The 13,482-nt window shown below is 33.1% G+C and overlaps 1 protein-coding gene across 1 annotated transcript; it reads left to right on the plus strand.

Annotated features, from left to right (window-relative positions):
- The first annotated feature begins 9,686 nt into the window (after positions 1-9,686).
- LOC145039866 (uncharacterized) lies at positions 9,687-11,268 on the plus strand. Its single transcript, XM_078987872.1, has 5 exons — positions 9,687-9,827; positions 9,915-10,019; positions 10,360-10,545; positions 10,818-11,027; positions 11,124-11,268. Exons 1-4 carry the CDS (start codon positions 9,687-9,689, stop codon positions 11,016-11,018), a joined length of 633 nt encoding a protein of 210 aa, XP_078843998.1. The 3' UTR covers positions 11,019-11,027; positions 11,124-11,268.
- The last annotated feature ends 2,214 nt before the right edge of the window (positions 11,269-13,482 follow it).

Consider the following 13,482-nt stretch of genomic DNA (forward strand, 5'->3'; position numbering starts at 1 on the left):
AGTGAAATTGGAGCCGAGTTCTTCAAACATGTAAGGCCTTAATTGATTTTCTCCCAAGACCTACAAATGTCTTGATCAATTTACTACTTCCAAAACTTGCAAAGTTCTTGATTGAATTTTCCTTGGACCTACAAAGGTCTTAATCAATTTCCTTGAAGTATGTTATTATAGTTTTTTCCTTAAACCTACAAAGGTTTTTGTCGATTTTCTCCTATGCCTACACAAGCATTATCAATTTTTTCTAAACCTGCAAAAATGTTTCAAATCAATTTCTTCTTAAAACTAAGGTCATCCCAATAGGGATTTAATGGTAAGTTTAACGGGGAAAAAGGGAGTTGAATACATAAACCCACAATTGTGGGTGGAGTTCAATGAAGTGGGGTTTAATCCCCATTGAATGGTGGTATCCAATTTTTTTTTTTTTTTTTTAAATCATTTCACCAATAAAACTTTTTATTTAAATAATTACACCCTACATATATATATACAAGGTATATGTCATTATTTTCTTATTTATGATATTTGTAGTTTACTTTATGTTATATTGAGTAATTTAAATCATCAAGGTAATTTATATTATAATATTCTAAACAAAAAATATTTAAATCTTAAAAATATTTTAAAACAATAACATATACAACAATCATTAATTAATAATTTACAATTTATAACTTTTAATTTATAATTAACGTAATATTATAGTTTTACAACATTATTTAGAAAAATATATAATTAAATGTTAATGTGGAAATTCATTAAACTCTTAAGGGTTTAATGGAGTATAAAGTTTAATGAATAAAATGATATAGTTAGTAGAATGTTGATGTGGCAATCCATTAAACTCTTAAGAAATTCTTAAGAGTTCGATGCATTGGAGATGGCCTAAGGTGGTATTCAAGAATGGCATCAATAAAATACGATCTTTTTACTTTTAGATGCTTCTCATTGTCACAGTTATTAGCGCGCGCGCGCACACACACACACACACACACACATATATATATATATATATATATATATATATATATATATATATATATATATATACACTACTAGAAACTTGAGTTTCAGCTATGGATTTTGCTACGGATTTGTTTTCTAGCAAAATTTAGACTTATAGCTAGGGAATTACGACGGATCTACCATGTTTTTGATATGTTTTTTATAGTTATTTTATTTATTTAACATGTGGAATATTAGTGAGGCTTTACCGAGGGATAAGCTATGGATCTCGCAAGTACTTATCGATGTACCACTATCCCTCGCTAATCAGTCGAAAAATGAAGGGCCTTAGCTAGGGTTCAATGACGGATAAAAAATTGCGCCAGCCGGTACGCATTTAGCGAGAGAACATCGACGGAAACTATATTGTGGGTACACGCGTTTTTTTTTTCTATCGCTAATATCTAGCTGAAATTGGCATAACCCAGTTCCATCTTCACGAAATGCATTGAAAATTCTGGTACGCGTTTCCTCTGGACTCTGGACATGAATTTTGAACAGATGATGGCATAGAAGTTCCTTCAATCTATTAACCCACTTCCATCTCACAATCTCTGTTTGAACAGATGATGATGACGGTACTACTCACCCGATTCCGGCAACCTCTGCATTTTTAAGCTGAAAGTATTCTTCCTTAGCTTTCGGATTCAGGTAAATCTCATCCCTATTAGGTTAGTTTTAGTTCAATTGCACAATATACTTTGTTAGGGTTTAATTTCTCATTTTTTCTTTTTCAATCGATGTCCTTCTTATCTCTCAGCATTATATACATGAATAACCTTGAAAGTTAGAATTAGAACTTGATTTAGGGCTTGATTCATCATAGTTTGTCATCCAATTTATGAGAATTTAAGGATTCAGGAACACCAATAGCCAAAACCTTTAGGTTTTCCCCAATTCTCTTTCATATTTAGGAGGTGGCCTCTCTGATACGTCCTAGTCCCTTTTGAGGTCTTGAAGTTGATGTGGTCTTGAATCATGATGCTGACTTCTACTGCCAGTTGCTGCTTCAATTGGAGCCATGTTAAGGCCAGTGGTACTTGTCACAGGAGCAGCAGCAGCATATACAGATATTTATCAAAATTGAATACATTTGTACTATCACATATTAAGAAATTTAAATGCTATTATAGATGGTTCTATTTTGTTTGCGATCTTAAGACTAATATGCAAAATTCCAATAGCTAATCAATTTGCATGACTACAATTGGGTTCTCTGAAATTACCAAAATGCTATTGTTTTTGGGAACAAAAAGTTTCGTAAAGATATGATCTTTGAAAATGTTGCTCTTTTTTCTTTCATCTAGTTAGTAATTAGAAACCCTAATATGTCTATAAGTTAGAATAACCAGAATAAAAATCCGATGGTTGCCATTACTTTGATTTAATGTTACCTTGGTTCCATAGTTAATGTTACCTTGGTTCCATAGTTAACTGCATCTTCTAGTTTTCCTTTATCAAGGGCAATTTTGGAAGACTCTAGTAACGTCTGTCCATCAGCAGAAGAACATAATACGTGTTGTTACATATACATCAATGTTAGGGGTTGTTTCTTTTTTACTTGATCTACATAGAATGACTTAATGGGTTAAGCAAAAAAAAAATCTAGTTTAATGAATTCAGACACCAACCCTTTACCTATTTTCCCTTACTTTTTTTTTATTTATATTGATTAGTACTTTTCATCCAATTTTAGGGAAATTAACTAATGAGATCATAAAATATTCAACTTTGTATTACATAATTAGCTAATAAGATTATAAAAATGTGAATAATATTATTAAATACTCAACTTTGAATTACATAATTTTCAAGTCTAATAACTTATCAAGATCAAAACTAATTAAACCCTTCTTGGCTAAACATATTTGATAAAGCTGAAATTTAGAAAGAGTCAAAACAATTCTTAACTATTAGATTCGGTTTGAATTATTATTAATATTATTATTAAACCATGTTTCATCATATGCCCTTGCATCCACACATGTTCACAGATCCTCTCAAGGGCACATAATCATAATCTTCTTCTTCTATTCTACTTCATATAAAATTACCAAAATACCCCCCGAAAGACTTGTTATAGGATGCTCACACGTTCATCATCTGATTATGATGTTTGCAAACACTCTTCTGGATTGGCATTCTTTCTTGATAGAGCTTTTTGTTAACAATTTTATTAAATCATAGATTTTTTTTTGTTCTTAGCTACTAGAAATACATATAATGAATTAGTTTAGCTACCTGATAGAGCTTTTATATAAGTATGTAGGGTATTAAATAATCTCAAGGTTGACTAGCATTTACCCTTTTCTCAAGGTTGATCCCACTTTTTCTAGTAACAATTGAGATTTTTATAAGCAAAATAAGAGCATTTTGAATCTCCATGTAAAATAAATGATCTTTCAGCGTACCTTTCAGCACAAAAGAACACATTAAGAGATAGATTACAATGATTGGATTATATCTATAGGTGCACATCAACCTTCTTAGGTCAGGTCAAAGTCCTAGTGTTTAAAATGAAGGACTGAGGGAGATTCCAGACCAATTAAAACAGTTCCCAGATTGCTTGACTTCACAATTTCAAGAAGCCAATCCGAGAAATTTTTCAGTTTTGTACTTAAGGTATATATGTTTTCAATCGAACCCCCTGTAGCTGAATAAAGAAGCTTCAGATTATAAAAAATTTGAAGTAGATATTTAATTCTTGAACGTTTTTTTTTTTTTTTTTTTTTAATCAATTTCACTCATCATACCTGAAGTACAAGGTTGATCAACTAGTTTGTTCCTGATTTGTATTGAATATTCTTCTTCAAACTTTATAAGCCCCTCGAGCAAAATACTTATATAAAGATACAAGTTTCTTTGTATCAAAGACTTGAGTTCTTCACGCTCATTTTCCAAAAATGGGATTTTGTAAAGAGTCTTGGCCTAATAAAAAGAAAACATTTATGTTCAAAAACTCAATTATCAAGAAAAGGGTATGCAAAATACTTAAAAAAATATTTATTTTTATAGTTGTTTTACCTGTTTATATATAGCACTTGTCCCAGATTCTTGTCCCAGATTGATCTTGACCAACTAGAAGTGTTTTAGTTAGTGGTTTTATATCAATGTTTTTCTGCATAATTTTACTCCCATTGTTGACCGTGTCATCCTCGGATGACATAAAAGATTTGGGTGGCATTGGCAAAGACAAGATACCACAGACCATCTTGATTCCTGGCTGAAACCCATTTTGTCCTAGTCAGCATCCGAATTAAAAAAAAAGTATAAAGACCTTAAATATTTATATAAAAGCTACAAACCTTTTCCCACATATTCCATTTTACTTGTTTCTGTCCCTTTTCTAGAACTGATATATCATCCTGACATAGTAGTCTTTTACTTGATTCCTGGCTGAAGCCGAATGTGGGGGTAAAAGTCGAAAATGCAAGAAAAATCAGGTTTTCTTTGTTAATCTGAATCAGAAAAAAATAACATTATTATTAATTAAATAAGATCTCATAGAACTAATCATATTATTATACAACTTAATATAACATCTTTATAACAACATTAACTAAAAAAAATTAGGTACAAAAAATTAAAATATATGAAAAATTATTTTTTTGAAAAGATTGTATAGTATTACGTTAGATAACAAAAGATATGTAAATGACACTTTAGGTCTCTGTAGTTTTAATATTCTGGAGTTATATTTTTAGTCCCTGTAGCTTTATATTTTAGGAATTACACTTTTGGTCACTATGAAAGTGGGAAATAAGCAAAAGATACTTTTGGTTCCTATAGTTTTAGTTTTCCAGAATTATATTCTTGGTCCCTAAAGTTTTTAGTTTGCGGGAATTACATTTCTGGTCCTTGTAGTTTATTTTTACAAAATTACATTTTTAGTCCCTGTAGTTTTTAATTTGCAAAAGTTAAATTTCTGGTCCCTGAAGTTTTAAATTTTTGGAATATGATTGCATAGTTATAATAAAAATGAGTATTTCATATTGTATAATTGTAGTTTTCAAGGATGCTTTTAGTAATGTGGATATGATTACATTATCTAATTTCTAAATAGTAGTTATATATTTGGTTGTAGCTAGTCATTATGTCAACACGTAGTGATAGAAAGTGGATGTACAAAAGGTTAGATCATGGGTATCTTAGCACAACATATCATGCATCCGTCAAAGGATTTCTGGATGTTGCTTTTTCTAATGAAGCAACCGTTGATGGGGATTATATTAGATGTCCTTGTTTTAAATGCAAGAACATGTATTATAAAACAAGAGGTGATGTAGAGCTTCACTTGTTACAAAATGGTTTCACTCCTAATTACACAACTTGGTGGGCACATGGTGAAAGAAATACGATATCTCAGCACGAGGAAGAATCTTCTAATCCGATGCAGGATCCGATGGAAGATGATGATGATGATGATGTTAATGGGTGTACACAAATGTTGATGGATGTAATGGAGGAACGCCCGAATCCAACTGCCAAGGGGTTCTATGATATGTTGGAAGATGTTGATGAACCTTTGTGGGATGGATGTGAAAATTATTCAAAATTACAAGTTGCAACAGAGTTGTTGCATTGGAAGTCAGAATACAATATATCTGAGGCTGCTTATGATCACATACTTCCTATAATTAAGCGGATGCTACCCAAAGGTGAGAAGCTAGTTGAGAACTTCTATGAGACGAAGAAGCTTTTGAAAATAGTTAGACTCCCAGAAAAAAAGATCCATGCTTGCAAAAACCATTGCATGATATTCTATGGGGCAAATTCTGATTTGACTAAGTGTCGAGTGTGTGATCATGATCGGTACAAGAGTGGCAGACTGCCATATCTGATTATGAGGTACTTGCCGATTGCTCCTAGACTCCAAAGGTTGTATTTGACAAAAAGAAGGCAAAGTAAATGACATGGCACTATGAACATCAAACAGAACCGGGTTTGATGGTCCATCCAAGTGATGGTGAGGCTTGGAAGCATTTCGACTTAATGCATCAAGAATTTTCAAGTGAACCACGTAATGTTCGGCTTGGGCTATGCACCGATGGGTTCAGTCCAAATAACTCAAATACAACCCTGTATTCATGTTGGCCTGTTTTCCTTTCAATTTATAACTTGCCTCCTTGGATGTGCTTAAAAGAACCATATGTTCAGTTAAGCATAGTTAATCCTGGAAAAAAGAGCCCATGTCAAAATATAGATGTGTTTCTCAGGCCGCTAATTGACGAGTTAAAGATGCTATATACAGACGGTGTTGTCACTTATGATGCTTCGACTAAATGCAATTTCACAATGAAAGCTATACTTCTTTGGACAGTTAGTGACTTTCCGGCTTATGCAATGTTATCGGGATGGAGCACACATGGCAAGTTAGCGTGTCCGTATTGTATGGGTGAGTCGGGGTCGTTTCGGTTACACCATGGTAGTAAACCATGTTGGTTTGACTGTCATCGAAAATTTTTACCTGAACAACACACTTATAGGGGTGACAAAACAAGATTTCTGGCTAATAAGGTTGAGAGATCTAGCCCCCTACCAATATTAACCGGTGATCAGATTTGGGAGCAAGTACGACACTTTCCAACTGTTTATGAAGGCAAACCTTTTAGAGCGAAGAATGCAAAATTGCTTGGTTTCGGGATTACTCATAATTGGGTTAAGAGGAGCATCTTTTGGGAGCTACCATATTGGCGGAAGTTGTTAATACGACATAACCTTGATCCCATGCACATTGAGACAAATGTGTTTGAAAATCTTTTCAACACTGTGATGGACACTCCGAAAAGCAAAGACAACATGAATGCAAGAAAAGATATAGAAATGTATTGCAATCGAGTGCAATGGCATACATGGAAGAAGGGAAATAAGGATATGAAAAAGAGAGCATCGTTTGCTTTGAGCAAAGAACAAGTAGCTAAAATATGCCAATGGTTGATTAAACTTAAATTCCCGGACGGATACGCCTCAAACTTGGGGGGGGGTGCGTTAATGTAGATGATAATAGCTTTTACAAATTCAAGAGTCACGAGTGCCATGTATTTCTTCAAAGATTGTTGCCTATTTCTCTAAGAGGTATGGTGCCAAATTCAACATGGGATGCAATTACAGAGATGTGTACATTCTTTCGTGTAATATGTTCAAGGGTGTTACGCGTAGATGACTTACAATGCTTGCAAACTACTATTGTTGAAACCATTTGCAAGTTGGAAAAAATATTTCCACCTGGATTCTTTGATTCAATGGAGCATCTTGTTATACACTTAGCTCGAGAAGCTATGCTTGGTGGTCCGGTTCAATATAGGTGGATGTATCTTTATGAAAGGTATATTTTTTACCATACAAAATATTCTACCATAAAACCTATGGAATTTCTAGTAAGTCTTTTCCAACATCTTTTTAGGAAGTTGGGATCACTGAAAAGAAAGATAAAAAACCATGCGAAGGTTGAGGGGTCCATTGTTGAGGCTTACATGATTGGAGAAATATCGACTTTTTGCTCACAATACTTTTTGCCTACAATTAAAACCCGGTTGAATCGTGAGTCGCGTAATTTTGCCCCAGACATTCCTAGTTATACCATGGTCGACTCTCGATTAAGCATTTTCAAAGTTCCATCTCGAAGATTATTCGAAAAAAGTGGACAATGGAGGCCTTTGACAGATGATGAGATGCGTATTGCTCATAATTACATCTTGATCAATTGTGTTGAGGTTCTACCTTTTTTAAGGTATGTCAAGTTATCTATTTTTCCTTGATATCGTGAATCTCTAAAATGTTTGTTATTTTTTAAGGTTGTTTGAAAATTATGTGATCCAAAGCCAACCTGATATGGATGATGGAGCATTTGAAAGGTTTAGGGATCAACATTTTGCTAAGTGGTTTAAAGATCATGTGAGTATGATACGAGAAAATTTTGTGTTACCAAAGTGTCTTCCCCCGTGAATTAGTTAACAAATGAATTTATCAATGTAGGTTTTTCAACAATCAAATGATATCAATCAACATCTGAAATGCCTTGCACGAGGACCATTACGACATGTTAGGTCCTATAAAGGATACTTTGTCAATGGTTACAAGTTTCATACTGAAAAATATGGTGATGGACGGGTCACACACAATAGTGGTGTATGTGTACGAGGGACTTGTTACAATGAGACTGAGTGTGACTATTATGGGTTGTTGGATGAGGTCTTAGAAGTAGAATATCAAGGCATAGGGCGTTGCATCGTAGTATTGTTCAAGTGTATATGGTTTAACCCTACTGAAGGGGTACGTGTGGATCGAAAGCATAATTTGGTTGATATTAAATACAAATCAAGGCTAAGAAATGAAGATCCATTTATCCTAGCATTACAAGCAGAACAAGTGTATTATGCACCATATCCCGCAATGAAGGATTTGAAAGATTAGTGGGCTGTCGTCAAGACGAAACCAAGGGGTGTATATGATCTAAGACAATGTGTTATTGAAGAAGATGATGATGAGGATGAAGAGGACCAATTCTTTCAAGAAAGTGAAGCAATTTTACCTTCTACAAGTAGTGGTGCAAATGAGGTGGCAGGACCCCTTTCTCATGTAGTTGAAGGAGAAATAGAAGAAGTCAATGACAATGACATTGAGAGAGAAGAGGATGAAGAAGTTGATGATAACTTGGATGATTCATCCCAAGATGATATTGAAGATGAAGACAACATATGTGATGATAATTCTGATGATGATTAATTACTAAAAATGTGGAATGAAACAATGTATTTGGAACTATATATTGCCTAATGGACCTTATCAATAACTTTTTAGCTAAAATGATCGTTTTCTTTTTCTATATACATTGCACTTTCATTTATTTGTGTATTATATCATGTTACCTTCTCTTACTTCTAAAATTTTCTATTATAATACATACTTGTTCTAACCAATAGTTTATTAATTCTTGATTTTAAGGGCTATTTTTTTGACTAATGGCGCCACGAGGAGCCCGTGGTGGTGGTCGTAGTGGTAGTTACATTGGTGGTCGTGATGCTGGAGATAGAAATGCATCTCAATCACACAATAATGCAGAAAGTCAACCTTCTTCTTCTTCAGTTAGAGGATTAAACATCTTGGAATAAGTTCCAAGTAACCCATCAAAAAGGAAGTTCATTGAAGTCGATTCTGAAAAGGAGTACTAATGTTAATTTTACAATTGTTTATGAAAATGAATTTACTTGTTAATGATAATACTAATGCTAATTTTTTTAATTATTTATTTTTTGCAAGATTTACGGATCAGATTTCAGTGATCAGAGCCATCGCATGTATACTGAAGACGATGTTTGACGACCCATGGACCTCATGGAAGAAGGTTGACAAAGAACATCGTGATGCAATGTGGGAACACTTCAAGGTTTGTACTTATTATTTTTATGATTTATCAAAGTAAAACTTGCTGTAAAATGGAAAAGATAACTATATGCGTGATCTACATGTAGGGTTTGTATGTCTGGCCCGAAGCGACTGATGTTCTTGCTCGCAAGGTATGGGAAGACTGTATGAAGAAACGATTTCCTGACATAATGCGAAGAGCACGTGAAGAATCTTTAAAACTTGCCAAAGCTGCAAATGTGAATGCCTCATTAGAAGTTGATTTAAATTTGCTAAAGGACTATCACCCAAATTGGATAAAAAAGGAGTATTGGATAAAAATGATCAATGAAGTGTGGACCACATCCAAATGGAAACGTTTATCACAATCAGGGAAAAATAACAGAAATAAATTAGAAGATGGCTCTGTTTCCAAACATACAGGGGGTTCTATATCTATTCATCAACATAAGAAAGGAATGGTAAGATGTTTGCATCTCACCTTAGTTTCCACTTAGACTATTGAGTTTTTGTTTTGTTTTTTAATGTATTACTAATGGATTTTGTAGCAAGCAACACTTAAACGCCCTCCTACAGGAGTTGAACTTTATGCAAGGTTGCACACTAAACCGTTTACTCAAGAGTACATTACACCAAAGGCAGCTAAAGTTAAGGTATTTTCAATTCTTTTTTAGGAAACAAAACATCCTACTACTCGGGTTAATGACTTCGTTAAAGCAACAAATTTACAGAAAACAAATCTTTCGTGAGTAGTAATCAACTCACAAAAGAAAAGAAACAAATTATTATATGTAAATGTTTTATCCTTTGCCTAGTTGTAATTAAGTATTTTGTAAGTAGTAATCAACTTTATAAAAGGTTTGAGTATTAATTAATAGGAGGCTTATGAAGTGGCTCATTCCATTCCTTAATTATGAATTTAATGGAATGGAATGAACCATTCTATTCCTTATTTCATGTTTCTGTTATTTCATATTTTTTTTGCTATAATAGGAGGCTTATGAAAGTGCTATGGTGGCTAAGTTTGGTGATGATACTAGTTGCCACCCCCTCTTGGATAATGAAACATGGTGTGATGTTTCCGGAGGAGTCAAGAAAGGAAGAATATATGGAGTCGGATCTGTGTCTGATCCATCGAGCTTTTTGGAAGGAACATCTAGTACAATAACATCCCAAGAGGTACTTTATAAAAATTTCCTATCATATCATTGTACTTACAAAGTTTCCTATCATGGCATTGTACTTACAAAGTTTCCTATCATGGTATTGTACTTACAAAGTTTCCTATCATGGCATTGTACTTACAAAGTTTCCTATCATGGCATTGTACTTACAAAGTTTCCTATCATGGCATTGTACTTACAAAGTTTCCTATCATGGTATTGTACTTACAAAGTTTCTTATCATGGCATTGTACTTACAAAGTCTCCTATCATGGCATTGTACTTTAGGTTGTCTATGAACGTGTACGAAACGAGATGCGAGGGGAAATGGATGCTAAAGCTGCAGAAATGGAAGCTAAACATCAACAAATGCGTGAGGAAATGGATGCGAAAGCTGCATCAATAGATGTCAAACAACAACAAATTGATGCAAAATATGAAGCAATGGAGAAGATGTATGCAGCCTTGCAAAATATGATGAGAAATTGAAAATTAGAGGTAATATGATGTTAACCATTAGTATTTGATGTTTTTGAATGGCTTGTTAACCTTTTGTATTTGATACTTTTGATTGTTTTGAATAATGTTTTATAGGAATGTGAACCGAAGATGATTGGATGGACATGAAATGAAGAGAGCATCTAAAATGTTATTTTGAAATTATGTTTTGTGAAAACTCATTTCCCGATGCATACTTTGGATTTCTTGGTGCTAAAATGTTATTTTGAAGTTAAACCTTTAGGAGTTTGATGTTATATGGATAGTTTTGGTTTTGGATGTTTTTTAAATGATACTTTGGTAAACTTTGATAGTTTTGGTATTGTAATGTTTGGTTGCATTGTTATTTGATGTTTTTTAGTATAAAAATTTGTTGATTGTAGTATTTTTTTTTCTTTTAGAATCATAATAAAAAAAATGATATTACAAGTTCGCGTCGGATTGGTGAGAATAAAAAAAGTATTTTAATGCATCAATTTTGCGAGGGATTAGCTACGGAAAAAATATCATGTCTAAAGTTGGCGACGGATCAGCGACGGAACAAAAAAAAATTAATGTATAAATTTTGCAAGGGATTAGCTATGGAAAAAAACCATGTCTAAAGTTTGCGACAGATTAGTGACGAAAAAAAAAAAGAAATCAATATATAAATTTTGCAAGGGATTTGCTACGGAAAAAAACTGATCACTGAAATTTTGCGACAGAAAAGCGACATAATGACTTTATCAAATTTTGTCGCTAATGCCCTGAGTAAATGTGTTGAGTGACATTTAGCGACGGATATTCTGTCGCTAAATTTGTCGCAAGGAAAAACCTCTCCGTCGCTAAAACCCTCGCTGAGAAATTAGCCATTTATTAATTACCTATGGAGTGAGTCCGTCGCTGATCCATCGCAAACAACATTTAGCGACGGAATAGCGACGGATACTTCCGTCTCTAAAACCCACGTTTCTAGTAGTGATATATATATATATATATATATATATATATATATATATATATATATATATATATATATATATATATATATATATATATATATATATATATATAGAGAGAGAGAGAGAGAGAGAGAGAGAGAGAGAGAGAGAGAGAGAGAGAGAGAGAGAGAGAGAGAGAGAGAGAGAGAGAGAGAGAGAGAGAGAGAGAGAGAGAGAGAGAGAGAGAGAGATTATGATGATGCACTACATGTATTTGGAAGCAAAAGACAAACTGATTTGAATGAGTAAAAGAAGAAGAATGGTTTACAGTGCTAGCCTAAATCCAAATCCATATTTATGACAACATTAAGCAAAAGATTCTAAAGGAAAGGATTGCCATTGTCTTACGACTCAAATGGGAATTTGTATGCATCGAAAGGATCTTTCAAGTAAATTACATTTAAAATGGAAGTTGTTTCTATACAAGATTCGAAATGGATGAAACTTAAACTTACTCAACCATATTTTTTTATTTCTGCTAAATTATTTTAGACTTGACAACGATGAAAGTTAAGTATGAGAAAGAAGATTTGGGTTTGATCCTGTTATGTTTCATTGTCCAGTTATAATCTACTTGCGGTTATACCATAATTTACAATCTTGATACCGTCACTCTCAAATAATTTTATCAATCCTTGTATACGAAGGGAAAAAATATGTTGTGTATTGATGGCTTAATTGTTTCACAAGTTGAGGGTTATCCTTTCATGGCAAAAAAAAAAAAAAATAAAAAAAAAAATAATGGTTCCTATCAACATCTAAAGACAAGACTAGTGCCCGACAGGTAAATATTGCTAGAAAGATGGGAATAGGATATCTGAATGCTACAAACTAAATAATAATAATAATAATAATAATAATAATAATAATAATAATAACTCAAACAAATCAAAGGTTAAAGAAGATGATAGTTTTGCAAACTATGCACATGACAATAGTTTTGAAATGAGGTTCTTAGTTGTTGTCATGTGTGTCGAAATTATTAGCGAATGGGTTATTTATTCCACTTGTACGCACCATATGTGTCTATATAAAGATTGGTTTAATCGGTTTTAGTTAATGGTTTTGATGACTCGCAATACAACATTAAAGTTATTGTGCTTATCCATATCGACCATCTATCAATACTCAATAGTGAACATCTTGATTTTTAATTTTGAAAAAAGTGGTTCATAAGTTTTCATATTTGTAGCGATTCAGATTTTTGCCTCTCAACTTTGTAATATTAACAATTTGGTCACTTAAATTATTAACAGTGGTGTAAGGATAAAAATGGAAATGATACGTGTCGTTCCCACATCTCATCTTTCCCACCGCCTCCTTATCCAATATCTTCCGTGTTGAGGTTCTTGATTCTTCTGATTTTTCTGTTTCATTCTTTTATCGCTCTTCTCTCAAGTGTACATTATTATAATACTAGACGATGTTTGTTACATTCCAAATATTAAGATTTTTTTTTTATCTTTTTAATATCT

This window comes from Lactuca saligna, chromosome 4 (assembly GCF_052625555.1).
Source record: "Lactuca saligna cultivar CGN05327 chromosome 4, ASM5262555v1, whole genome shotgun sequence".
Taxonomy (NCBI): Eukaryota; Viridiplantae; Streptophyta; class Magnoliopsida; order Asterales; family Asteraceae; genus Lactuca; species Lactuca saligna.

Coding starts and splice junctions, on each gene's coding strand:
- LOC145039866 (XM_078987872.1), top strand. CDS start 9,687: ATGATCAATGAAGTGTGGACCACATCCAAATGGAAACGTTTATCACAA. Junction 9,828..9,914: donor ATCAACATAAGAAAGGAATG/GTAAGATGTTTG, acceptor TGGATTTTGTAG/CAAGCAACACTTAAACGCCC. Junction 10,020..10,359: donor CAAAGGCAGCTAAAGTTAAG/GTATTTTCAATT, acceptor TTGCTATAATAG/GAGGCTTATGAAAGTGCTAT.